Here is a 27389-nt window from a genome sequence, read left to right as displayed (position 1 = left end):
ACGACAACCTGTAACTCACACGTGATGAAGAAATCAAGGGCTTCGCCTCTTGAGGTGCCCAGTATATGGACAGGGTCTGGAACTTTGTGTTCTCTCTGATGCTAGGGACTAAAGTTAGATTCTCCTTGTAAGTGCTTGGACATCACATTTTAGGATTTAATTCTCACTAGAAAAGAGAAATCACACCACTGCTTGGAAACAGAACCTTTCAAGTAAAAGCTGAGTGGGTGAGGTACTGACCCATGCAGCTGTGCTTAGAGCAGACTGAAGCTTAGATTGAAAGAAGAAAACTGGAACTACTCTGCTGTCTAGCGACAAGCAGAGAGGTCCTCGAGGTCAACTGTCAGGTGTGAACCTCTCAGTTCCCCAAAAGGTAGAGGTGGAGAGCAAAAGTACTTGGGAGATGCTGACACTGGTTCACAGACATGAATTTTGGGTAAACCTATAAATGACTATTAATGGATAATGTTGCAAATATTAACCATGGGTAATTACAGCTCAGGTGATTGCTATTATGAACTGTAGATTATACAAGAGAAAAGAGATCAGAGAGAAACTGAAGTGTGACATGGTACCATCAGAACTCATGTTCAGAGGGGGCTTTATGAGATGATCCAGTTCATTCTCTAGTCAACAACTGCTCCATAAAAGTCCAGTTTTTAGAGACCCACAATGAAGAGAAGTCCACGACCTGGATTTTAGCTCAACTCCAGTTTTTCATGTTGCACTCATAACCGTTATTTAATTGGTCCTCAGTGAGAGGTATTATTCCCAACCACCTCAGACAGTTTAGAGTATGGGACATGTGATAAATACAGAAACCCAGCACACAAGCTGAAAAACAGCTCAGCCCCAGGGGAAACTCTCCTAGGTTCTACTGAAGATCGCTGTGGAAACACATGTTAGCATCATGCAACACTCTTTCTTGCACTTGTATCTCATCCTGAGATAAAAGTGAGCTGAACTGGTTGAACCACTGGTCAGACCTTGAAAACTGCATTGCTATTCCCAAATTATGTCACAGAGCAGTGGAACTCAAGCCTGAACAGTGGCACACCATCCCTATCAAGCTGAGACACCAGGTAGACTCTCATGAAGGTTGTGCTCATCAAACATCCCGCTCAATGCTTCAGAAGCAGAGCAAGGCAAACTAACTTGTATAAAACCCAGTTAAGGCCATGGCTGCACTGCTTCATGCTGAACACACCATCAGTCACTTGATATTAAGACATAATTCTGAAGAGATGAGACCCTGGCTCTGCTATGACAACTTTCACTTAAACTTTTGCTTATTTGAAATAGGTACACCCCAATTTTGCCACCTGAACTGGATAAATTTAAACCAAATAAAATAGCATCTAAAGATTAAAAATGAATTTACAGGGGCAAAACAGTTTTTCAGACTCATCGTTATCATGACGGTTTAAGTAAAATTTGAAATAGCATGTGTGAGGCACTGGGTTCGATTCTCAGCACTGCATATAAATAAGTAAATAAAACAGTGTGCCATTGTTCAACAACTAATCAAAATATTACAAAAAAAAAAAAAAAAGACTTCAAAGAAATTCCTTTTTTTTGGAACTAGGGGTTGAAACCAGGGGCACTTTATTACTGAGTTCCATCTGCAGTCCTTTTTATTTGAGACAGAGCCTTGCTAAGGTGCTGAGGCTGGTCTCTAACTTGTGATCCTCCTACCTTATCCTCCTGAGTCACTGGGAAGGTGTGTACCACTGTGCCTGGCTCCAAAAAAAAATTCTTAAAAGGGATGCAGTGAAGGGGGCAAAAAAAGAAAAAAAGAACCAAAAAAATGGAAGCAAAGTATAGGGCATATTAAGACATCTGCACTAGCTTCATGACAACTCTAAGGGGTGCATTCTGCTTTGCAGATTCCAAGAGTCTAAGATCCTGGTAAAGTCTTGACTAGTTGAGTCAGGTTCTAATAAAGAGTAACAGTAAACAGAAGGATCAACAACTATAAGAACAAGTTATATTCCAGTGGCTTTCCACCTTTGCCCCCAGGCTCCCTTTTGTACTGCCTCAAATCTTGACATGAAATTCATAGATAACTTTACCTATCAGGACATTTTAAGCCAACAAACTACCCATTTCAATGAAATGAAAAATAACTTCTAAGGTAATATGTTTTCCAATATGTGGAGATGAGCAGACATGGGTGAGGTAAGAACATGGCTATGGCAAGGTAAGTACTAATACTTGAGCTCAGGTCCGACTCAAGGCCTGCCTTAGTACTGCAGTGTAAATCCTACATCTGCCAAGGACTCAAACAAAAATCCAGAGTTGTTTAACTCTGGGTTTTTCTGCTTAGTGACCAAGACTTTGACACCTCCACTGTATCCACAGACCACCAGGGACCATATAGCCAAGGATAATTCAGGCAAGCTTTTAGAAAAGGGAACTAAACTGGGGCAGACTCAAAATGCAAACTCCCTTCACTGCAGGGTTTGTGAGATCATGGTCCTGGCTGAGATATTTCTATTTCCACATCTGGCTAAACACATTAAAAAGGATTCTCTTAATCCTCTACTGACTGAAGACAAAGAGCTGACCTATCCCACGTCTGCCATGGCAGGGCAGCTAACCTTGGAAAAACATGCTGGCTTGTCTAACCTGACTTTCTAAGTTATAAAATGGTGAACCAGAAAGTGTCTACTATCCCGAATTCTGGTCTTCATCTCAGATGAAGTCTGGTCTTGCTTAGGGTCATGAAGACTTAAATTTCCAGGCCAGCATTCTGCTCACTGCAACTGCTTAAGGAAAAATGGGCTGAGAGTAAGCGATCCTAGTGGGAAAGCGGGACACTGAGGGACAAGGAAAACAAATGACACCAGAAGTATAGAAGACAGCTCTATCTGAAAGCCACAGTGCTCTGAGCTTCATGCAGTTTCAAACATCAGGCAATTAAGCATGTTAGTAGATACATGAAATCACATGTGACTCACTCTATGGCAGAAATTTTAAAAGTTGGTTCACTTCCTGAATATTTAGGCTAATTCTCGTCTCCATTATTCACTTAATGAATTGTAAATTACTGAATCAATGACATTTACAATTATTCAATTAAAAAAAATGGTCAGAAAGTACAAAAGGCTGCACATGGTGGTGCATGCTTATAAGCCCAGTGATTTGAGAGGCTGGGGCAGGAGATCACAAGTTTGAGGCCAGCCTCAGCAACTTAGTAAAGCCCTAAACAACTTAGCAAGACCCTATCTCAAAATAAAAAAAGGGCTGGGACATGGCTCAGTGGTTAAGTGCCCCTGGGTTCAATCCCAAGTTACCACCCCCAGCTCCCCGCAGAAAGTCTAGGGATCTGGCTCTGAGTATGTAGCTCAGTGGCAGACCACTTGCCTAGCATGTGAGGCCCCTGGGTTCAATACCATTCATTCACACACACACACACACACACACATACAAAGGCAAAAAAAAAAAAAAAAAAAAAAAAACAAACAAGAAAGAAAAGTCTGGGTATAGTGATACACACCTATAATCCCAGCTACCCAGGAACCTGAGGCAGGAGGATGGCAAGTTTGAGGACAGTCTACACAACTCACCAATACCTGATTCTGAAAAAATAAAAAGGACTGGAGATGTAGCTCAGTGGCAGAGCACCCCTGAGTTCAATTCCAAGTACCACAAAACAGAAACGGGGGAGAAAAAAAAAAGGAAAAAAGACAAAGCAATCCCACTTAGGACGTTAAGAGTCAGAATTTAAGTTGGGTACAGAGGCACACCCCTGTAATTTCAGTGACCTGGGAATCTAAGGGAGGAGGATCACAAGTTTGAGGCCAGCCTCAGTAATTTAGAGAGGCTATGTCTCAAAATAAATACATAAAGAAAGAAAAAAGGTCTGGGGATGTAGCTTAGGGATAGGGCACCCCTGGGTTCAATCCCCAGTACAAAAAAGAAAAAGTCAATTTGAAAACAGGAAAACCTACAAACAGCACGATTAAGTCACATATCAAAGAGGTATCTTTTCAGAATATCCCAATTGTACATATAACCACCCCATGAACCAAACAATGCAGCTGCTTTTCTCCATCCCTCCCACTCAATGATTCAATAGGATCTTGACCAAATGACCAAGCCAAGTGAGAAGGAAGAATTACCTGCATTTAAAGTACACAGTTCCTTCATGACTCCCATCATGCTTTCCTCTCTCTGGATTGTCCCACTCCACTCCTAACCAGAGTCCTAGAAGAACAAGAAAAAAAACAAATGAGTAATAAAGTAAGACAGAGGGATGCTCCACTTTCCTGCAAGTAAATACAATCTATAATGGAAACCACATCACATAGACAACACTCGGGGAGAAAGACTATCTTGGGAATAGACAAGTTAACCTTATGCTCAGAACATCAATCAACACAGCCAAGCACCATGGCACACGCCTGTAATCCCAGTGGCTCAGGAGGCTGAGGCAGGAGAATTGCAAGTTCAAAGCCAGTCTCAGCAATAGCGAGGTGCTAAGCAACTCAGTGAGACCCTGTCTCTAAATAAAATACAAAATAGGGCTGGGGATGTGGCTCAGTGGTTGAATGACCCTGAGTTCAATCTCTGGTACCCATCCCCCCAATCACAATGTAAACCTGAAAATATTTTCAACAGAATGACACAAGACTACACATGAAAATTTGTGGAATGCAGCTAAATGTTGTGTTTAGATTCATAAGTCATATGAAAAATGAAAATAAATCATCTGTCTCAAAGGCTAGAAGGTAAAATAAGAAAATTAAACTCAGAGCAAGCAGATGGAAATAGACAACAAAGACATGAGTAAGAAAATAAACAAAGACATTTTCTTGCCCTAAAGCACCTCAGTTTTCTAGCGAGGACAGACGTGTACACCAGTGGCCATGAAGGACAGATCTGACAGGAAGGGAGGTGCAGGTGCTATGGGACAGAAACAGAGGACTTATGGGACCTGAAACTACTCAGTATAGCTGGGGTCGGTGCCACCCACAGCTTGGGGCAAGAGCAGGGCACAGAACACGTGTAAAGGTGAGGAAAGAGGCTGAACCCCAACAGGCTGAGGTGGGGCCTGATTAAAACTCTTGCAACAAACCACAAAGAGTCCACACCCCATCTTTCTTCTCCCAAGAACCTGTTAATAAGCAAGGTGAAAATGATTTGTTTTAAAGAAATGGAAGTTCAGGGAAAACACTTGACTTGCCAGAATAACACTGCAAACAAGGACCGGCCCAGGCCTAGTGTACTCTAATACACAAATCTTTTGTGTTCTAATCCTGGTCCCTGGACCAGGGATTGAACCTAGGGGTGCTTAACCACTGAGACACATCCCCAGCCCTTTTTAGTTATAATTTTGAGACCATTTCACTGAGTAGCTTAGTGCCCTACTAAGTTACTGAACTGGCTTTGAACCTGTGATTTTCCTGCCTCAGCCTCCCAAGCCATTACGTGAAAAATAAGTACAACTGGTGATATTCTTCAAGAAACTCTCAGAATAGGTTGAGCTGATGGTTGTTAACAAGAAGAAAGCACTTCACAAGGCCATCTTTCACCTGACGAAGAACAAGTCACTCCTCAGCTGAAGCAGGCAGAAGGAACAAGGCCAGCCTTTCACTGTGATTCCCTGTAACTCTCTGTTATGGTTTAGATATGAGGTATTTCCAAAAGCTCAAATGTGAGACCATGCAAGAAACTATAAAGGTGAATATTATGAGAACCTTGAGCTAATCAGTGCATTAGTTTGCTAACAGGGATTTAACTGGGTGGTGACTGCAGGCAGGAAGGGTGTGGCCGGAGGCGGGGGAGGGGGGGGGTCACTGGGAGTGTGCTTTGTGGGTATATATTTTGTCCCTGTAAGAGAAGTTTTTTCTCTGCTTCCTGATTATCAATGTCCAGAGCTGCCTTCCTCTTCCACCATGATGTTCTACCTCACAGAGCAATGCAGCCCACTGCTATGGACTGAGACCTCTGAAAAAGATGAAGATGGGCAGTGCCAACCTTTGTCGTCTTGTTTCTCCTGTTCCTTGGCTTCCTGCACTGACCAACTCCTGGGATAACTTGTTGTTTTTAATGATATGTAACTATATTTAAATGATATAAATCCAAGAAATTCAGATTATACATTCCCATTAGGCAATATTGCTTACCTGATTTAATTCTCTGTTAATTTCTACATTACACTCAGAGAGGTACCCCTAAGAGCTTCAGAATATGGACAACAGCCCACTGCCAAAACAATTTTTCAATACTCCAATATCTAAAACTATGTTATTTCACTGTTAGTGTAAAACAACCGCAGGCTCTTGGAAATTATGAAGCAGCTTGGTTTCAACACTACTCTAAGCAGTCTCAAGCTCAGTACCTTCCAATGCCTCTGAAGACAGCCTTTTGTTTTTATAACCTATAACATGAGATGTCTTCAAAAGAGCTGCAATTAAAAAACACCAACACTTCAAGAAAAAAAAAAAACCTGACTTGATCAAAAGTCATCAACAAGGGCTGAGATTGTGGCTCAGTGGTGGAGTGCTTCCTAGCATGTGTGAGGCACTGGATTTGATCCTCAGCGCCACATACAAAACTAAATAAAATAAATCTATTATTTAAAAAATCCACTTTAAAAAAGTCATCAATCTCCCAAAAAGGGGAGGGGGAAAAAGCCTTCAAAGAGAATAATTGAGAAAAGAGTGATGAAGTATAAAATGTGGCTCTGAGCTTCCTCACAGAAAGACGCAGTTCTCTTGACCACTATTAGAATCGTTTCAATTCATTAGAAAAAATTTTTTTCCTTTTCCCTGAGCCAACAGTTCAACTCCTGTCACAGGAGTCCCTGTGTAAGGAGCATGCTGCTCTCAGAAACCGCAGCATCACGTGCTCACAGGTGTTTCACAGGGGCCATGACTTACACAGGCCTCAGCAGGGGCTCAGGGTAAAAAGCTCAGTTCTGCAATGGCAGCTAGACAGAGGGCCCAGAGGTTCTATGTGGCTTTCTGGTGATCTCATTTTCTACCAGAACACTAGCACTTCTTAAAGAATAAAAACAACCCTTCTCAGAGCATGAGGAGACAGAATCAACTAGGGAGCATGTTAAAAATGGGGCCTCCACTCAAAAAAAAAAAAAAAAAAAAAAAAAAAAACACAATTAAAGATGGGGGAGGAGTCCTGTGATTCATAACTCAGAGCTGCTAGAATCTCTGGGCATAGCAGCACAGAATTTATATCTTAACAAGCAGTGCAGGCTTACTGCCTCACACTTCCCTTCCCAGGGAGACACTGTCTCAACTAATTCTGACTACAATTAAATGACAACAATTTCAAATTTATAACAAACTCAAGGACAGGTAATCTATGATGTTGATCTCAGATAGAAGGCCAGGACTGACAAGGATGATGTCTTAATCTGAGAATTAATAATCACACATCCTGTCTCTGTGAGCCATACACTGTAGATCTCTATTTACTAACTCAATTTGCTGACAGATGGTAACAAAGCATCAAGTTCTTAAAAAAAAAAAAAAAAAATCAATATGGCAATTTTCCTACAAATGAAAAAAAAAGGATCTTGAGAAAGGAGTACTTTGTTAATTCACAATAACAACAAAAACAGTAATAATCTCTAACACTTAAAACTATTTGTACTGTTAGCTATGGCTTAAGGGCTTTGCACACATTAGTTCACAGAATCCTCATACAGCCCTCTGACATAATAAAGGGCCACTCACTTCAGCACATCTGTGCCTCAGAAATGGCACTATCTTGCAAGAGAAGGAATTCTCTCTTGGGAACACATCTGTTCAAAGCCTAAACAAGTTAACACCTGAGAACCAAACATTTTGCATCTATGAAGTATAAAAAGGATAACTGAAACTAGAAAATTTTAGGTTAGACATTAATTAGAAATAACCAAATGTCTATAATAAAAGTTGCTACAAAGTTTAAGTGGGGCTGCATCCCAGTAATAAGTAAGTTACCAATGAGTTCTGAAATTAATTAATTAATATTAGCTATTTAATTATAGTAGTCATAATTTTTCATATAAATATCATCATTTACCATTCTTTGGTAGAATCTGTCTACAAAAGGCAAAGGCTTTGGTCAGGCATAATGTCTATGTTCCTCTAGACAATAGTCATTTAGTTGTTTCTGCCATCTCACACCATTGCCACATTTAAGCAAACACCTCATCTGCTCTGGTAAAAGGCAGAAAGATAAAAGTGAGGGAAAAAAAATCCAGATAAAGGTATGATTTATCTGAAAGTTGTATCAAAAATGCTAAAAGAAGAGCACTGTGGTGTGTAGGGATTTATTACCAGACCATGTGTGTCTCTTCTGAAGTACTCTGTTTTTGTCACTAATCGAACCCAGGTATGGACTACCTTGAGCTACACTCCTAGTCCTTTTTATTTTGAGGCTGGTCTCAAACTTGCCATCCTCCTGAGTTGCTAGTATTACAGGCATGTGCCACTGGGCCTGCTCTAAGTATTACTATTTCAATAAAAACCATGGAAAAAAAAAAAGAACATTAAAAACTTTGGAACAACAACAACAACAAGATAAAACCACAATAAAATAAAATCAATGAATGTTGTTTTTAAAAGTACTAGCAATATAAATCAGCTCATAATGTCAAAAACCTATAGTAGATAAATAAATGCTAAAATGATAAACATTTCACTATTGTGAAAAACTGTGTTACAACAGGAAATGGTGGAATAAGCATCTGATAGAGATTTTTTCCTACGACATAGTAAGTTACTCACATCTAAAGTTAATAAAGAATTTTGATGGCATAAAAGCAGGTCCATGTAACTACCCATTTTAAAGAAAAGACATACTCCACTTTGGGACTAATCTTCAAAAACTAGACCAAGAGGTTAATAAGAAGAAAGTTTAAAAAAAAAAAAGGCGGGGGGGCTGGGGTTGTGGCTCAGTGGTACAGCACTTGTCTAGCATGTGTGAGGCACTGAATTCAATTCTCAGCACCTCATAAATAAATAAATAAAGGTATTGTGTCCATCTACAACTACAAATATTTAAAAGAAAAAAAAAAGAGCAAAGCTTTTTTAATAATCTGAGTTTACTGATTTAAAAGGCCTCTGTTCACCCACAGAAAACATGAATCAAAATTTAACATGTACATACTATTTTGTAAGAAAATGTTCTTATTTTTTAGTACAGTGAGAATTCAGGGATGAGTTCTACTATGCATATAATTTAAAATGTTAAGCAACACAGAAGTGGTGGCACATGCCTGTAGTCGCAGTGACCAGGAAGGCTAAGGCAGGAGGACCGCAACTTCAAGAAAGTCTTTGCAACTTAGCGAGGCCCTAGACAACTCAGTGAGACCCTGTCTCTAAAAAAAATATAAAAAAGGGCTAAGGATGTAGCTCAGTGGCTGATCATACCTGGGTTTAATCCCCAGTAATAACAACAACAAAAAGTTAAGTATAAAAAAGAGATGAAGCAAATATGGCAAAATGCTAACAATTGTTAAATCAACATGACAAGTATATATATACAGGTGTTCATTATACTATTCTTTTCTCTACATTTGAAAACTTTTAGTAATACATGCAAACCTTCCTTAAACCTATTCTACTTCTAAGAAGTAATCCTTCAGATACATCTTTGTTCACTAAGAAGACCTAGAAACAATGACCAGCCTAGTAGCAATGAGTACCTCTGGACACCAGACTATGGCCTCTCTACATGCTATTTGACATTTAAAAAAACAGACCAGAAGTGCTGAATGAATCTTACACTCTTGACAGCTTCCTTACCATACCAGGGCAACTCTCACAGCTGTAGAGGGTGCACACACCCCTGACTTGTGATCACCTTCCATGTTCAAGGTGAGATGTGGCTAGTGAATCATCCCTACATCTCTTCACTGACAATGACTCTTCTGCCTCCTCTTCTGCTTCTAATGCTTCCTGTGAGTACACCAGGCCCACCTGGTTGAACCAGGATAATTTTCCAATCTTAAAATCAGCTGATTAGCATCCTTAATTCCACCTGCAACCCTAATCCCACCTGCGTGTAGCTGAGCAAACCACAGGTTTTGGGGACATCTTTGGGGTACTAGCATTCTGCCTCCCACAGCAGCCCCCTTTTTTAAAAATGAATACTTTTATTAAAGCATAACTCACATACAGAAAAGTGCACAAATGGTAAGTGAACAACCAGATGAATTTTTACAAAGTAACATATTTGATGAATCAGTTTAAGGGATAGAATGTTATTAGTACCTTAAAGCCCCTCCTTTATGCCCACTGCCATTCCCAAAAGACAACCACACCACAAGGTACCACTGTTCTGGCTTCTAACATCATAGATTAGTTCTGAACATTACAGAAATGCAATTGTATACACGTACAAATTCTTGCACATCTACCTTCTCTGATGAGATCCATCTTTGTGGCATGTGGCAGAACTTCATGGTCATTAGCAGCCCATCTTTACTTCCATCTAAACAGTTTTAACACATAACACTCTTCAATCTACAGGAATGCTTATCATAGGAAATTGTATCTCCAACCACAAAAATCCATTTGTAAAACATTAGAATTTTTTCCTAATTTTTCAAATGCTTACTTATAACAATAGCTAACAATATGATCAATAACTGGTCTAAGTGCTTTAAACACAACAATGCATTTAGCTGCCACGTTGGCCCTAAAACAACACCTGGTGAAGTGCCCCTGACAGTAATGACTAAATGTGTGTTCAGTCTGTCTATATCTTTGTACGATTTCATCAATGACCTCTAACTTCAGTGCTCCCTTTGTTGAGACCACCACAGTCCACCTTCTTCTGCCCAATCCTTCCATGAATACTGGTTCCAGAGTATTTCCTAATGAGCTTTCTGAACATTAAGCTTTCTGAATGTAAATCTCTAACCCCATTCTGCTTCCCAAAGAACTTGGGTATTAAAAATTTCCAAGTCTGCTCATTGATTCAATACTTGCAGATGGCAATTTGGCTATAATATATATCTAGAGAATATGTATGTTCTTGGAAAGCAACAGAGTAGAAATGGCAAGGGTTCTGAAGCACAGACTCACACTTGAGCTCTGCTATCTGGAAGCTTTGAGATCTGAGACTTGGTCTCTTCATCTGCAAACATGGGACTACTAACATCCATATCTTAGGTCTGTTACTACAATATTCAAAATAGGGGGCTGGGGTTGTAGCTCAGTGGTAGAGCACTTGCCTCACACATGTGAGGCACTGGGTTTGATCCTCAGCACCACATATAAATAAATGAACAAAATAAAGGTCCATGGCGGGGGGGGGGGGGGGGGGGAAGAGCATACGTGACAGTACCTGGCACACAGTCATTATTATTTAAATGTTATTTCTCTTCCCATTTACCAATAATCCCAGTCAAATGGGAAAAGAAGGGGGGACCACTTTTCCATTTTACATACTTGTTTATAAAGACTTTCGTGGCAAAAAAAAAAAAAAAAAAAACTTTCGTGGCAATATTCATTAAGACAGGCATCACTGATCTACATAGGGCTTCAAATTAAAACAGTGCACAGCTGGGTGCAGTGGCACATGCCTGTAATCCCAGCTGTTCAGGAGGCTGAGGCAGGAGGATTGCAAGTTCAAAGTCAGCCTCAGCAACAACAAGGCACTAAGCAGCTCAGTGAGACCTGTCTCTGAATAAAATACGAAACAGGACTGGGGATGTGGCTCAGTGGTTGAGGGCCCCTGAGTTCAACCCCCTAGTTACCCCTACCTCCCCCCAAAATAACTTAGTGCACATAAAAATCTTCTGGAAGGCTGTACTTTTAAATACTGTGATGCTGAGGGTCAAATAATCCAGGGCCTTGTGCATGAAGGCAAGCACTCCACCTCTGAGTTATAACCCCAGTCCTGGAGAACAACTTTTTTTGAGCGGTACTAGGAATAAAACCCAAGGACACTCTACCACTGAGCTACCTCCCCAGTCCTTTTAATTTTAAGACAAGGTCTTCCTAAGTTGCTGAGGCTGGCCTTGAACTTACAATCCTCCTCAGTCTCTTGCAATACTGGAATTAGAGACATGTACCACCATGCCTGGCTTTGGATAACTTCTTAAAACACAAAATTGCTGGGCTTTCCTCTCAGAGTAGGTTCATTAGATACAGGGTGAAGCCCAAGAACCTACATTTCTAACAATCAGATGAAGCTGATTCTAGTTAGGGGCCACACACTGAGAACCTCTGGTCTAAGTTTATCACTGAGTCTCCCTGTACCCACTCAGGCCAGTTCAGAATATATAGAAAATACTCAAATATTCACTGACTAAGAGGTGCGAATAAGCATGTGTTATAAAAGTAAAAACGTAGAAAGCAATGTTCAAAAGTGAAGAATTAACTATTAAGAAAGCCAAGTAAAATGTTTTTATAGAAACAGGTAAGTATACACCAAATAAATGAAAACAGGTAACAAAAAAATTGTATGTATATCAATTTACAATGTATTAATTGTAATAATTTACAATGTATTATGTATTACAATTTACATGTACATATGGATTAATGGCAAAGGACTTTTATAGAAAAATTACTTATTTTTTGAGTAGCAAATTATGAAAATTCAAGACTTGGCATTTTAGAATTTCTTAAGGCAACATTTTATGGTTGAATTAATATAAAACAGAAGTACTAAATAATAGCATATAATTAAACAAAACCATGTGTACTACATGACATTTGTCAGTCAAATAAAATGCTATGTATAAAGTATCTACAATTGGTTGTTGATTTCCTCAAAACTGATACTAAAAAATGCTACTGAGCTGGGTGTGGTGGTACACACCTGTAATCCCAGCTGCTGAGGAGGCTGAGGCAGGAGGATCTGGAGTTCAAAGTCAGCCCCAGCAACTCAATGAGATGCTAAAAAACTCAGTGAGACCCTGTCTGTAAATAAAATATAAAAAAGGGCTGGGAATGTTGCTCAGTGGTTATCCCCCCCCCCACCAAGAGTTCAATACCCGGTACCAAAAAAAAGTGCTAGTGAGATGCCTACACAGAAAAAAACTGCAAAACACACACACACACACACACACACACACACACACACACACACACCACTTACCTGCCACAGGAGGGACAATGCCAGAAAAACGCACTGTTCCATGTTCTCCATTTACTTCAACTCTTCGACCAATGACATCTAACATCAAAGTATCACTCATTATAAGACAGCCAGAATCCAAAATGTGAGACCTAGAGGGGGAAAAAAAATCACAGCATTGAGAAGACTTTAATAAAATTTCTTTAAGAAAACTAGGAGCAGTGGTAAGCACCTATAATCCCAGCTATTTGGGAGGTTGCGACTGAAGGATCAAAAGTTTAAAGCCAGCCTCAGCAACTTAGCCAGGCCAAAGCAACTTACCAAAGACACTGTCTCAAAATAAAAAAACCCAAAAGGGGAGCCAGGCGTGGTGGTGCACACCTTTAATCCCAGCGGCTTGGGAAGCTGAGGCAGGAGGATCACAAGTTCAAACCCAGGCTCAGCAACAGCGAGGCACAAACAACTCAATGAGATCCTCTCTCTAAATAAAAATATAAAAAAAGGTGCTGATGATATAGCCCATCTCGTAGAGTGCTTGCCTAGCATGCACAAGGCCCAGGTTCGAATCCCCAGCACTGTGGGATTGTAGAAAAAAACAAACAAAAATATTAAAAAAGGGCCAGGGATGTGGCTCAGTGCTAAGCTCAATTCCCTGGTGCCAAACAAAAGAAACAACAACAACGACAACAACCAAAAAGGCAGGGAATGTAGCGCAGAAGTAAAGTGCCCTTGGGTTCAATCCCCAGTACCAAACAAACAAAAAAACAAAAAAATTTAAAATAAACACACACACAGAGAACCCTAAAAGTAAAGAGAAGGTCTTAAAAGGTGCCTGAGGTATCTAGAATGTCATGAAGGATAAGGGCCTCCAGCTCAAAAGACATGCTGGCACCAGAACTGGGTATCTAGCCAGCACAGTGGCTCACACCTGTAAATCCAACAACATAGGAGTCGCAAGTTTGAGGTCAGACTCAACAATTAACCCTATCCCAAAATAAAAAATAAAAAGGGCTGGGGATGTAGCTCAGTGGTAAAGTGCCCGAGTTCAACCTCCAGGACCGAAAAAAAGAAAAAGAAATGAGTACCTAGGAGTTATCAACACGTAGTTTACAATAAATACAGTGAGAGTGGAAGACACTGAAAAAAAAAAAAGAGGATCCACAGCAGAACCCCCAATGAAAGGGAGAAGGAAGAAAATCCTAAGTAAGAGGAAGAAGAGCCAGAAAGGAAAAAAGAAAACCAGACTCTGGGGTCTTAGAATTCAAGAGGCAAAGTTTACAAGAAGGAGCAGAGCAGCAATAGTGCCAGATGCTGCAGAGAGCTCGTGAGACCAGAGCTTGAAAACCTTGGGCTCCTTTTGTTGGCAGAAGTGGTTTACAAGCACAACCTCATCAGTGTCCCATGAAACCTTGATTTTTCTTACAAAAGGTTAACAATGTGGCAGTGCAAGAATTTCCTTTTCCCAGGGCCTCATGCATGCCAGTGCAAGGATTTTTAAAATGCATGTTACAGGATTATTGAAGAAAACAGTTCTATATTTTAATAATATCACCATGTAATAATACATGAATATAATAAAAGCATACATTGTGAATCACACCTTCTTGGATTATAATTACAGTTTCATTAGTATGTGGGCTATTGGCAGCTCTGGTATTACTCCTGTGTACCTCTCCCCACGCCACTGAGAAATGGTAGTCATTTCTTCTGTTCCTGGAATTGTCTATGTCACATATACCCATATTACAAAACAATCTGAGCATTATCATCTGTATGAATGTAAATTTATCAAATTTCAGTATTAGTTCCTCTAAATCAAGTCCTCTGGCTTTCATAAAAAACATTTTCCCCAATTCTTGCAAGACAAATCCTATATCAAATGGTGCTGAATTTCGTTGAAAAATAGGAGGAAAGGTATGCATTTATGAATATGCCAAAATGAACCCCGGTGATTACCTAAAGCTATAATGCGTAACAAAAATACTAAAAAAAAAAAAAAAAAAAAAAAAGGGCAGGGAAGGGTGACATGGCTGGGACTGTAGCTCAGTGGTAGTGTTTGCCCAGCCCATGTGAAGCTCTGAGTTCCATCTCTTGCAACAACAACAGCAGCAAAAAAGGAAGACAGCAAGGAGCCAGGATACTAGACCTAGACCCAAACCTGCCCAGTAGCACTGAAAAGCAACAGAATCATTCCAGAGCCTAAACATGATAGAAAAGTCGGGATGATTTTGAGGTAAGATCCATGGGCTGGTAGGAACTGGTGGGAGGAACTTGTTTTAGGAAGTTCAGAGACAGAGAGCTTATAAAAGGTCTGGCCAAGGCTATGTTCAGAAGCTGAGTTCTATTCCCTGAGGAGAGATTAATAAATGGTTGGAGAACTCCATTCCTACAAGAAATTTCCATTAACTAGAGTGCATGGAGTTATCTAACCAGAAACTCTTAAGGTCCCACCATAAGTCTGAAACTCTGGCTGGGGCTCAGCCCTAACTTTCCACCTTGTAAATAGGGCTACCAGTGAAAAATAATAGGCTGGTGATCAATGGGTGAGTAAAGTCAAGGTGTGCAACTGCAAGAGGAGGAAGCAAGACATTAGGAAGTCATTCCCATTGACACGCTTAACAAGTACACGTAATTCACAAATTACAAAGTTCCATATGCTAGATCCTCTCTGATCTCCAGTAGCAATTCTTTTCATTCCCACAGCCACAGGATGTATAAGATATCTATGTTCAATCATGAAGTGGCTCTGCATCAAGTCAGTATTTTTGATGATCCTGCCTAGTCTCTTTACCCTTCAAATAATGTTTTTTGATGCTGTGATCTTCAGTGACAACCTGAAAACTGGACCCCTGTCTCAGCTTCAAGGAGTTTACCCTGCTTCCTGCTGTTGGACCTACTTGATGCCTTCCTGGTCCCCCTGCTGACACGACACTTTCATCCTCCCTCTCTCACCTTCACTGTAGTGTTCAAACACCGTGCTGAAGTTAGCTGCTCACCTAGATCTTCTGTAATTGCCTGCACCGGGCCCTCTCCTAATCACGTGAATCTGAGTGGCATATCTCTCTTCTGTGGTGGCCTATCTGGGTGCCCTGCAAACCTTCATTAAGCTGGGATGCCTTTTTAAATACACATGCTCCCTAATGAATAAAGGTAGCCCATTTAGTTTTGGGGTAACTCTCATTGTTAGCTTATTCTTGTTTAAAAAGAAATGGGCAAGGGTTGGGTTTGTGGCTCAGTGGTAGCTCGCCCTGTACACATGAGGTCCTGGGTTCGATCCTCAGGACCACAAAAAAACAAAGGTACTGTGTCCACTTACAACTAAAATAAATATATTCACACATATACATACATACATATGTATATATAAATAAATAAAGATGGGCAGGACTCAGTGCTGCATGCCTGTCATCCCAGAAACTCAGGAGGCAAAGAAAGGAGGATCACAAGTTTGAGGCAGCCTTGGCAACTTGGTGAGAGCCTATCTCAAAATTAAAAAAAAAAAAGGACTAGGGATGTATCTCAGTAAGAGAGCACCACTGGGTTCAATCCCCAGGACCAAACACACACACACAGACATGAAATCTACCTCTCATCCTCTAGTACTGCCCTCTCCAACTGTGACACAGCAACGCACTCCCTTTCCAGCTGACACGAGAATGTTTGAAGGACATCATGATGTCATCATTTCTGCTCTCCCTTCTACCTGTCTTATCTTTCAAACCTCTGTACCAGGTAAACATTCACAGGCCTTTATTTAAACCACCCTCATAAGAATTCCAAGTTCTCAGCTGGTCACAATGTTGCACTCCTGTAATCCCAGCAGCTCAGGAGGTTGAGGCAAGAGGATCAGTAGTTCAAAGCCAGACTCAGACTTAGCAAGGCACTAAGCAACTTAACAAGCCTCTGTCTCTAAATGAAGTATATAAAAGGGCTGGGAATGTGGCTCAGGGATTAAGCACCCTGGTACCAAAAAAATAAAAAAGTTTAAAAAAAAAAAAAAAATCAAAGTTTTCCCCCATAATTCATTTACAAATTTCATAGGTAAATTTTAACACCAAGAAATGAAAACCATGTTCCAAATGTGACATGTGATCTGTTTGGGCATACAATGATCAGAAAACCACTCACCCAGCAGCAAAGACTTCATACATTTCTCCCTTCTCATGGGAAAGACAGTTGCAGATGATTAAGGTTGCAAAGAAATAAACACCAAAGTCATTTCTGATTACCACCATAACACTTAAATATCACTATAATTACTTTACCCTAAAAATGGTTTTTATTAGTTCTAAGTACCTGCTCAACCTTCACTTACATGCAAACACATTTTATTACAACTGAGACATATGCTTCCTTTATTAAATATTTTTCTATAAACACTTTTGAACATGGCCACAGAATCACTACAATGTTCAGGTGTGAGCCAGGCATGGTGGTGCACACCTGTAATCTCAGTGACTCAGGAGGCTGAGGTGGGAGGATCTTAAGTTTGAGGGCAACCTCAGCAACTTAAGACTGTCTCAAAATAAGATAAAAAGGGTTGGGGATGTGGCTCAGTGATAGAGCATCTCTGGATTTAATCCCCAGTGCCAAAATCCCCATCCAAAACTCTCGGATTGCTGAGTCAAAGGACACAAACATTTTAAATTTTGATAGCTAATACCAAATACCCCTTTTAAAATGGCAGTTCCGATTTACGATCCCATCAGAAGTATTATGAGGGAAGCTGAGTATCTCTTCTTTTATGTGAACTACCCATTCATGTACTTTGCCCATTTCCTATTGGTTTGATTTTTTTCTCATCAGTCTGGGTTTTTTTTTTAATTGTTGTGGTTTCTTTTGTTCCCTGAGATGGGGGTCTCACTAAATTGCCAAAGCTGGCCTTGAAATTGCCATCCTCCTGCTTCAGCCTCTAGAGCAGTTGAAGTCACCACACCTGGCTGCATTATCGTTTTTTTTTTTTTTTTTTTTCTGCGGTGCTGGGGATTGAACCCAGGGCCTTGTGCATGCAAGGCAAGCACTCTACCGACTGAGCTATCTCCCCAGCCCTGCATTATCATCTTTTTTTTTTTAATATATTTTTTAGATGTCGATAGACCTTTATTTTATTCATTTATTTATATGTGGTGCTGAGAATTGAACCCAGTGCCTCACACATGCTAGGCAAGCACTCTACCACTGAGCCACAACCCCCAGCCCTCCATTACTATCTTAATAATAACATAATTCCTCAAATTAATTTTAAAAGAATTGAAAAGTATGGACCAAAGTAGCTATATGCACTTACATGTTTGTAGCAGCATTATTCATAAAGAGCCAAAAGATGCAAGCAATGGAAATGTCCTTCAATGGATGAAAAATATGGTGTGTGTGTGTGTGTACGCACAAAGGAATACTATTCAGTCTTAAAAAGAAATTCTTGAGGATAAGGATGTAGCTCAGTTGGTAGAGTGCTTGCCTCAAAAGCACAAGGCCCTGGGTTCAATACCTAGCACTGCAAAAAAACAAAAAAAAAAGAGAAATCCTGACACCGGCTACAACATGGATGAACCTTGAGGACATTATGTTAAGTAAAATAAGTCAGTTACCAAAGAACAAATATTGTGGTTAGACTTTTATGAAGTACTTAAAATAAGTAAATTATACACTCAAAAATATTTAGGATGGAAAAAGTTTTGCAATGCATATTTTAACAATTAATAATTTGAAATTAAATTGTAAATATTTTAATATTATAGTCCACCCCCCCACACATAAATACTGGGGCTTAAACCCAGGAGCACTCTACCACTGAGCTACAAAACAGTCTTTTTTTTTTTTTTTAATATTTAAAATTTTAATACAAGGCCTTGCTAAAATTATTGCAGTTGGTCTCCTCCTGTCTCATCTGTTCCAAGTCACTGGGAGTACAAGGTATGTACCGCTGCATCTGGAAAATTTTAGGTTTTATAGAGCTTTGATTTGCTTAGCTTTAATTAGGACACAGAATCATAAGAATATGGTCTTTCTACTCTACTTTTCAAATTACACCTTCCTAATGTTCAAGACAGCAATTTGGGCACTGCATTCAACACTGGGGAGAATTTCAAAAACTGCAGTTATTTTCCACACAATATTTCATGCTCTTCCATTTATTGTTTCTTCCTTGTTGAGAATTCAATCCAAAGGAATATTTCCTCTCCTCTCACTTCTTCCAGAGAACTCATATGGTGAAAAATGAAAGTGGACATAAAAATCAAATTTTCGGGCTGGGGATAGCTCAGTTGGTAAAGTGCCTACCTCACAAGCACAAGGCCCTGGGTTCAATCCCCAGCACCGCAAAAAAAAAAAATCAAATTTTCTCCCTAGAAAAGAATGGGCCTGGGAATGTAGCTCAGTGGTACAGTACTGCACAGCATGCACAAGGCTGTGGATTCAATCCACAGCACTACATACAACCCCCCCAAAAAAACAAAGAACGGTCCTTGGAGCAGACTGTATGCTAACTGAAATCTCCAGCACATGTCTTATTTTTGTGATACTTTATAATCTGTAGTAGAGAACAATATTGGGCTTATGTCCCAAATGATCTGGGACATAATCTACACATCTATTCCTCCTCCTTTTTTTTTTTTTTGCAATGCTGGGGACTGAATCCAGGACCTCAGAAGACATGCTGGACAACAGCTCTACCATGGAGCTACATTTCCAGCCCCCCCCCTTTTTTTTTTTTTTTCTTTTTTTTTGGCATTCCTGGAGATTGAACCCAAGAGTTCCAGCTCTGAGCTACATCCTCAGTTCTTTTGAGACAGGGCCTCTCTAAATTGCCCGTGTTGGTCTGAAACTTGTGATCCAAGTAGCTGGGATGCAGGCCTGTGCCACCATGTGAGTTCTTATTCCTTTCTCACATATGCTTTCCTAATGCCACTTCTTAGCACCGAACAAGAATGTTTTCCTGACACACCTAATACATCTCTCAAATTTTATGTAAGATTACTTTAAACATATTTCCATTCCCATGATGAGCCCATCTCAGCAAATTTTTACTGATATTCAGAACAGTACTGTATATATCTTCCTGGACTAGATACCTGAGACCATAAGTTGAGTGACTGTTTTGGCCACAATATCATTTCCTATATCCTTCTGGGTATTTCCTCCACTACTTTGGTTATAACATTTTTCTTTCTTCTTTTTTTGGGAGGTGGTTGGGGAGCTATCCAGGATCTTGCACATGCTAGGCAAGTGTTCTACCACTGAACTGCTATCCCCAATCCTATCACACTTTTTCTTTTTCATACCAACCGATTCCAACAGTTTCACAAATAATTTTTTTTCCTTCTATTAAGTTTTAGTATACACACACACAAACACTTTTTTTTTTTTTTTTTGTACTGGGGGATACTTTACTGCTGAGCTACTGAGTTACATTCCCAATGCTTTTTTTAATTTTTTTTTTTTTTGGTGCTAGGGATTGAACCCAGCCACTCTACCAACTGAGCTATTTCCCCAGCCAGCTTTTTTAAAATTTTGAGACAAAGTCTCACTAAGTTGCAGAGGGCCTCACTAATTAGTTGAAGCTGGCCTCAAACTTGTAATCCTCCTGTCTCAGCCTCCAGAATCATTGGGATTACAGGCATCAGCCAGTACTTCAGAATTCTGATTATAATCTGGGAAGCAAAAGAGGAAATGGGTCAGGATGTGAATATTATTATGAAGTAAAGGAAGGGAGGGAATGTATCTCAGTGGGGAAGCCACGATCTCCAGAAAGTCACATTAGAAGATCAAGTTTAAATCTGGCATCAGTGGATTCAGAGACTAGTCTCTCTCAAAACTAGGGAGAGAGGGATGGGATTATGGCCCAGCACTAGAGTACCAGCCTAGCATGTGTGAAATACTGGGTTCCATCCTCAGTACCACATAATCAAATAACCAAAAAATAAAGGTATTGTGTCCACTTATAACTATTTAAAAAAAAAAAAAAGGCTATGGTGGCCAGGCTAACTAATAAAGATAGCCCATTTAATTTTAGAGTGACTCTAACCTGTTAGATAATTTTTCTTTAAAAAGAAATGGGCAGGACTCAGTGCCACACACCTGTTATCTTAGCAACTCAGGAAGCTGAGCCAGGAGATCCCAAGTTCCAGGCTAACTGGAGCAACTTAGCAAGACCCTATCCCAAATAAAAATAAAAAAGAGTTGTGGATATAGCTCAGAGATAGGGCAATTGACCAGTATGTGTGAGGCCCTGAATTCAATTCACAGTAACACACACTGAAAAAAGAAAAACAAAAGAAAAAAAGGCTACAGTGAAAGGAAATCTTGCCTCAATCTTTAAAGGGACTAAAGTGAACTTGATCAAGCGCAATGCAGTAAATCACTATGTGAACACTGTGGCCCACACCTGTAATCCCAGTTGCTGAGAAGGCTAAGGCAGGAGGATTTCAAGCTGTAGGCCAGTCTGCACAACTCAGTAAAACCTACCTCATAATTTTAAAAAGTAAAAAAGAGCTGGGGTTGTAGCTCAGTGGTACAGCAACTTGCCTGCCATGTGCACAGCCCTGGGTTCTAGCCCCAATACCGTGAAAAGAGAAAAGAAAAAAATTGACTTTTTTTGGTACCAGGGATTGAACCCAGGGGCCTTTAACCACTAAGCCACATGCCTAGCCTTTTAAAATTTTTAAACTTGCAAACCTCCTGCCTCCTGAGCCGCTAGGATTTCAGGCATTATTGCATTAAAAAAACAACAACAAAAAAAAAAACTTTCTAACTGAAAATTTTCACTAACTTTTAACTAAAATTTTGCACTTTCCTTACACATAGGCAGAAAAATATCAGTTGAATTAGCAGCATCTGTGATTCTATTTTTAGAAATCACAAATATTTTGATATCACATTGTAGTTGTTGTAGATTTCTCAAAATATAGTTTACATCCATCACTGTTTCAAAGCTGAAATATTTCTTAGACCTACTGGATCTGGGGGGATGGCCCAGTGATAAGAGCACGCCTACTTGGGATCCATTTCCACTACTGTAAAACAAAAAGACCTGCCACCTAGATCTTGCCCTTTAATGTGTTAATAAAGAAACACACATTACATTACTGTTTCAAAGTATTTTGATAACTATTTCGTGTGACTGGTTACCTCTGAAATCCTATGTATTTTATTTTCTGTAATTAAACAGTCTATGGAGAAATCTACAAGCTTCATCAGACTAAGAATTGGGAAAACTGGAGAACCATGAGAGGAATTCATGGATTGAGTATCATCGACAAAGCAAAAATTTAAAACTATAGTGTTTTACAAAGCTGCTTTTATTTTCTCTCAATTATACAATATCAGTTGAAATTTTATTATCTTTGTGATTGTTATTTTGAGAAGGGGCTTTCTAATTTCCCAGACTGGCCTTGGATTTGTGATCCTCCTGACTCAGTTTACCAACTCGCAGGGATTATGTGGGTGGGTTATTGTGCCCAGACTGTAACTGTTATTCTTTAAAGGCAGAAGACCTGTTGGGTGTGGAGGCGCATGCCTGTAATGGCAAGGACTCAAAAGGTTGACTCAGGAGGATTCCAAGATTGAGGTCAGTCTCTGCAATTTAGCAAGCCCTGGCTCAAAATAACAAATTAAAAGAGCTGGGGATGCAGCTCAGTGGTAAAGAGCCCCTCTGTTTTCAATTCCAGTACCAAAAAACAAACCAACCAACCAAAAAGCCCTTCCCCCATGGAGTTTCTAACCTAGTGGGGAGAAACACATGTGATAAAGAATAAAGAATAAATCACTGTCATGTGATGATAAGCACTAGGGCAAGCACGATGTTAAGAATGGAAGGCCTCCCGCAGAAGGTAGTATTCTAAAAACTGGAAAAGAGAATGAACCACAGATCACTCCAGGCAGACATCCTGGGGAAGTGCTTGGGGAGGCAGGCCACAGAGCACAGTCATCAGATTAGTAGAGATGAGACCCAGCAGGAAGCTGGACCAGGTTTCCAAACACTTGACTTTACTGAGTAAAATGGTAGATCATTCGATTTTTTGTTTTTTTCAGAAGGATCACTCTAGATACTGTGATGCTAACAGACTAAAGGAGGAAAACAGCAGACTAGTTAGGTGTCATTAACCCAGGTGAGGGAGAACTTGAACAAGTGAGGGTGGTTCCGTGCGGACAGGTCGTGGCGACAGAAACTGCCAAGGCTCACCTGCGAAGAGCGGAGTCAGGCCGACTCCCCCGGTTCCGACCCGAACACATGACGGGCAGAGCCGGTTAAGTTCAACGCGAACCTCAAGCCAGAAGGCAGGCCGTCACCATGACGCGGAGACCCGGCGGCGCGCTGTTTAACAGCACATCTCATAGACAACTAAAAAGACCGGAGAGGCCACCGAGCGAACCGCAAGGCGGCGGCCGCGCCTGCCCTCACACCGCCAGCCGACGCCGCGCTCTCTGCCCCTGCCAGCCGCTGTCAGGCCCGCGCGGTGGGACCCCGACCCCCGGCGGCCCCGGCCGGCGCCGAGCGCACCGCGGAGGGCGGACTCCGGCTTCCGCGCGCCGACGCTGAGTCCGGCGGGCCGGCCCTCCTCGCCGGGCGCCGAGCCGCGGGCGGCGGCCCGCGCAGCTCCACCTCCTCACGAGCGACGACCGCGTCCTGGCGGGCAGCTCAGAGCCCGGGTCGCGCTGACGACCGGGGAAGTCCAGGAAAGGAAAGGGCAAGGGGCGGCAGGGCGAGCCCCCAACCCGGCCTCCGCGCCCCACGCCCGAGGCTCACCTGACCGCTGCAGCTGCTGGTCGGGGCGGCGGCACCCGGAGCGCGGCTGGCAGCGGAGCTTCCGGCCGGGGCGGAAGTGCCTCGGGGAGACAGGAAGTCCGGCCCCACGGAGTGAGCGGCGGCCCAGGGAGCTGGCAGGGGACGCACCGGCGTGCCCAGATGGAACCCCAGCACCGAAGCCGCCGGCTGCTGACCAGGCGATCCCGGCGCCTAAACCTACAGGACAGTGCAGTGATCGCGCATGCTCCGGCTTCAGGGCCCTCACCCAGCGGCTTCCCATCCCGGAGAGAGATTGCGCGTGACGTTGACAGGGCGTCTACCGCGTAGGCAGTGCGAAGTCACAGAGCACCGCGCCGGCGCCCCCCTGACGGCAAAGGGAAGTCAGCTAGCCAGGACAGCAGGCGGGATGAAAATGAGTGCAAGTGCAGAAAACAAAATAGGAAAAGCCGCCACCCATCGCCGTCGCGGTTGTGAAAAGTTAACGATAGGGCTGGGGACAAGGCTCGGTGGTAGAGCGTTTGCCCAGCATGCGCAGGGTTCACTCCAGAGCCAGGGGTGATGCAACGCAGTGCTGTGAGGACCGAGAAACGGTACTCAATAAACGCCCGGCCCTGGGTGTGACACGTGATCAGAGCACGTGACAGCGGGGCTTAAACAGAAGCTGTTAGAGAGCTCACCTGTCAGGAGCAAGGCCGTGGATCACCTGCACGGCAAAAGCAATAGATAGAGGGCTTCACTAACCCAACCAAAGGGGCAATAAATAGCACTTTAGGGAGGTATCATGCGTGCTGAACGCTAAAGTTGAGCAGATTCCCGTTGCGAACCTCCTTTTGTTGGTTAATGAAAGGACATAGACGTCGAAACTTTGGTCCTAAGACTCAGAAACTGCTGTTTGGAATCTTATCAGAAAGAATGCACCATCCCATTCTTGTTTGGAGAATCCTCTGAGCCATGTGGATCATTATCGTACTTTTCCAAGACAGGTATAAAACTTAAAATTTTTAAGAGGATTTTAGAAAACATTCCACTTTTATTTTTATATCTTTAGCGCTCTATCTGTAGATTGTATTTTTTGAGATAGGGTCTCAGGATTGGAGGCTGGCCTCAAACTTGTGATCTTCCTCCTAAGTATCTGAGGCGACAACCCCAGAAGTTTTAAAGTCATTTTTTTGCCTGAGAATAACCAGTTTTTGAAAAATTAACCTCATCCATTAAATTCAGATGATCCACAGAAATATAAAACATGAATCTTTCTTTGTAAAATACTTTACTTTCTTCATTAATTGTGATATTTACCCAGTTTTGCTTAGAATGAAAAGATGACACCTCTTTGCTGTCAGTCTTCTCTCTTTATGTCAATCCTGGGCACTGTTATCTCAACTGCATTATCTTCTTGAAATGGTTGTCCTCTAAATTCTTCCCCCAAAGAGGCGGGTTTTAGCTCAGTGGTAGATTGCCTAGCATGCTCAAGGCCCCGAGTTATAGCCCCAGTAATACAAAATAAATATGCTCCCCTGAAATAAAGTTTTTCCCAAAATAAAGGCTACATACTCTGTGATTGAAATAGATTTCCCTCTGATATTTGAATTTTTTTACTTGTTAGAATGATTGATCATATTTGAGTCTAAGTTCAGTAAAATAAATTCAATCTGACTACAAAAAAAAAAAAAAAAAGGCTACATACTCGTCTCTTCTTCCTCATTTCTCTCTCACTTTAATCCTTTCCTGCTTGACATGTTGGCTATCCTTCCTCCAGTTCTTCCAAAAATCACCTACCCAAATGTGATTAGTGACTTCATATCACCAAGGAGGTTTCCCCATATCCCTTGATTTCTCTACAGCATAGGTTCATAGGGTTAATTATCCCATTTGCTGTAAAAATCATACCTCAAACATTGTAGGACAAAAGCTTTAATTCAAAATATTTGCACTGCAATCCATTTTGAGTGTCATCATTCATGCATTAAGTAAATATTTAGTGAGTGCTAGCTTTGAACTGAAGACTATTTTTAGACACTGGCGATCTAGCAATGAAAAAAGAAATGCAGTGTTCCTATCCTGGAGAAACGTATGCTTAATGGTGTGAGATATGTGCTGGGCATAGTGGTGCATTAGAACCACTTACTTGGGAGGAAGTTCAAGGCCAGCCTGGGAAATTTAGTGAAAATAAAGTATAAAAAGAGTTGAGAATGTAGTTTAATGGTAGAGCATCCCTGGGTTAAGTTCCCATTTCTGAAGAGGGACATAAAGGTGGCTTAAACCAGAGAGGTGGGGGCAAAACTGAAAGAGGAGCTTGGAGCTACTTCAAGGGAGAGCATTAAGTACTATTCCCTTGGGGCTGGGGAGATAGCTCAGTCCGTAGAGTTCTTGCCTTGTAATATCCACATGTTGCATCACAAAGATGGCAACAAGACCAAAGCCCAGCCAATCAAAGGCCTCCCTAAGACTTCACTGCTAAAGTCAGAACAGGATCTTTTTCCTTCCAGGTCATGGTACTTGGCTGATAAGGACCATGGATGACAGTAACCTTTTTTCTTACCATGGGAAGGAGTTTGACCTTTAGCAACAAAGAATGAGGCCAACATTTAAAAAAAGTAGATCTGAGGGAAAACAGAAGAGAATAAGTGATTTAAGTCCCAGGATTTAGCAATAACTGAAGTTGAAACCCCCTTGTAGTGCTCAGTAGGCTGCCCGGCGAGCAGGTCCGCAGTGGTGCAACAGATCTGCAACTGCCAATGCAGTGCGTTGCCCCCATGAACCTGCCAGGTGTTGCCTAGCCATGGCAGGCAGCAGGTGGGCGCTGGGTTTGCCCTGCAGTCTGGCTCTCACCTCCGGCCTCGGGATGCCTACAACCAGTGCACCCTACCACCTTGTGGGGCTCCCCCCTGGGCAGTTGGTTGTAGGACATGCCTGCGGGGAAGGCAAGGAGGCATGACAGCACCCCCAGCTTTTGAGTCTACCATCCTAGCCAGCCATTGGTTCACCTGTCAGCTTGTGCACGGCAGTCATTGGCCTAATCCATAGCCCTTGAATTTTAAGTGCTCAGCAATTGACCTGATCATCCTTAGCCCGGGAAATTCAACTTCTTGAGCAAAGCTCCCCACCATGCTCTCTCATGTGTGCTCTCTCTCTCTTTAGGGCAGACACTGTTCGTCTGCCTAATAAAATCTCTTGTGTGAGTTTCTGCGTCCGGAGTGGTTTGTCTGGGTGCCTTTTCAGTTTTTAATGGTGCCGTGACTGGGATGGTCTCTTCTACTGCCTCTTAGGCGAGTGGAATCCCATCTGTCGCCCCAGACTCTCCTACTCCCTCTCGGGATGCTGGTCTCACCTTCCATTCAACCAGATGCTCTCCTCCACAACCACCCCCGGCTTCAGATTGGTGAGTTTTCCCCTAGGTCAGCTTAAACACTCCTCTACTGACCTGAGACAGGATCATTGATCGCCCAGCACCCTCAAGGTGGTTGAGGAATGGGGGTTCCCCCAGCCACGACTTTTACAGTTAGGGCTGGTCCCCTTTGTTGACCTTATATCGTGGGTGGGTCCCTGATCTTTATGGTGGAGATTCTCTCTCAGGGTTGAGGCTCCTCTTGGTGCTTGC

At 41.8% G+C, this 27389-nt stretch overlaps 1 protein-coding gene across 4 annotated transcripts in view; it reads right to left on the bottom strand.

Annotated features, from left to right (window-relative positions):
* The window catches only part of Tbce (tubulin folding cofactor E), a 49707-nt gene extending 25698 nt beyond the window's left edge, over positions 1-24009 (bottom strand). Inside the window, exons 1-3 of one of the 4 annotated variants that reach the window (XM_047520598.1) lie at positions 23792-24009; positions 13069-13199; positions 4125-4209 (exon numbers count right to left, since the gene is read on the bottom strand). In XM_047520598.1, coding sequence (XP_047376554.1) covers positions 4125-4209; positions 13069-13168 — 185 coding nt within the window. In that variant the 5' untranslated portion in view covers positions 13169-13199; positions 23792-24009. The other 3 variants (XM_047520600.1, XM_047520596.1, XM_047520599.1) reach the window with 3 other exon arrangements.
* Between the last annotated feature and the right edge of the window lie 3380 nt (positions 24010-27389).

The sequence above is a fragment of the Sciurus carolinensis genome, chromosome 12, assembly GCF_902686445.1.
Source record: "Sciurus carolinensis chromosome 12, mSciCar1.2, whole genome shotgun sequence".
Lineage (NCBI taxonomy): Eukaryota > Metazoa > Chordata > Mammalia > Rodentia > Sciuridae > Sciurus > Sciurus carolinensis.
Note: the sequence above shows the minus strand (reverse complement) of the source record. Positions and strands in the feature narration are given on the sequence as shown.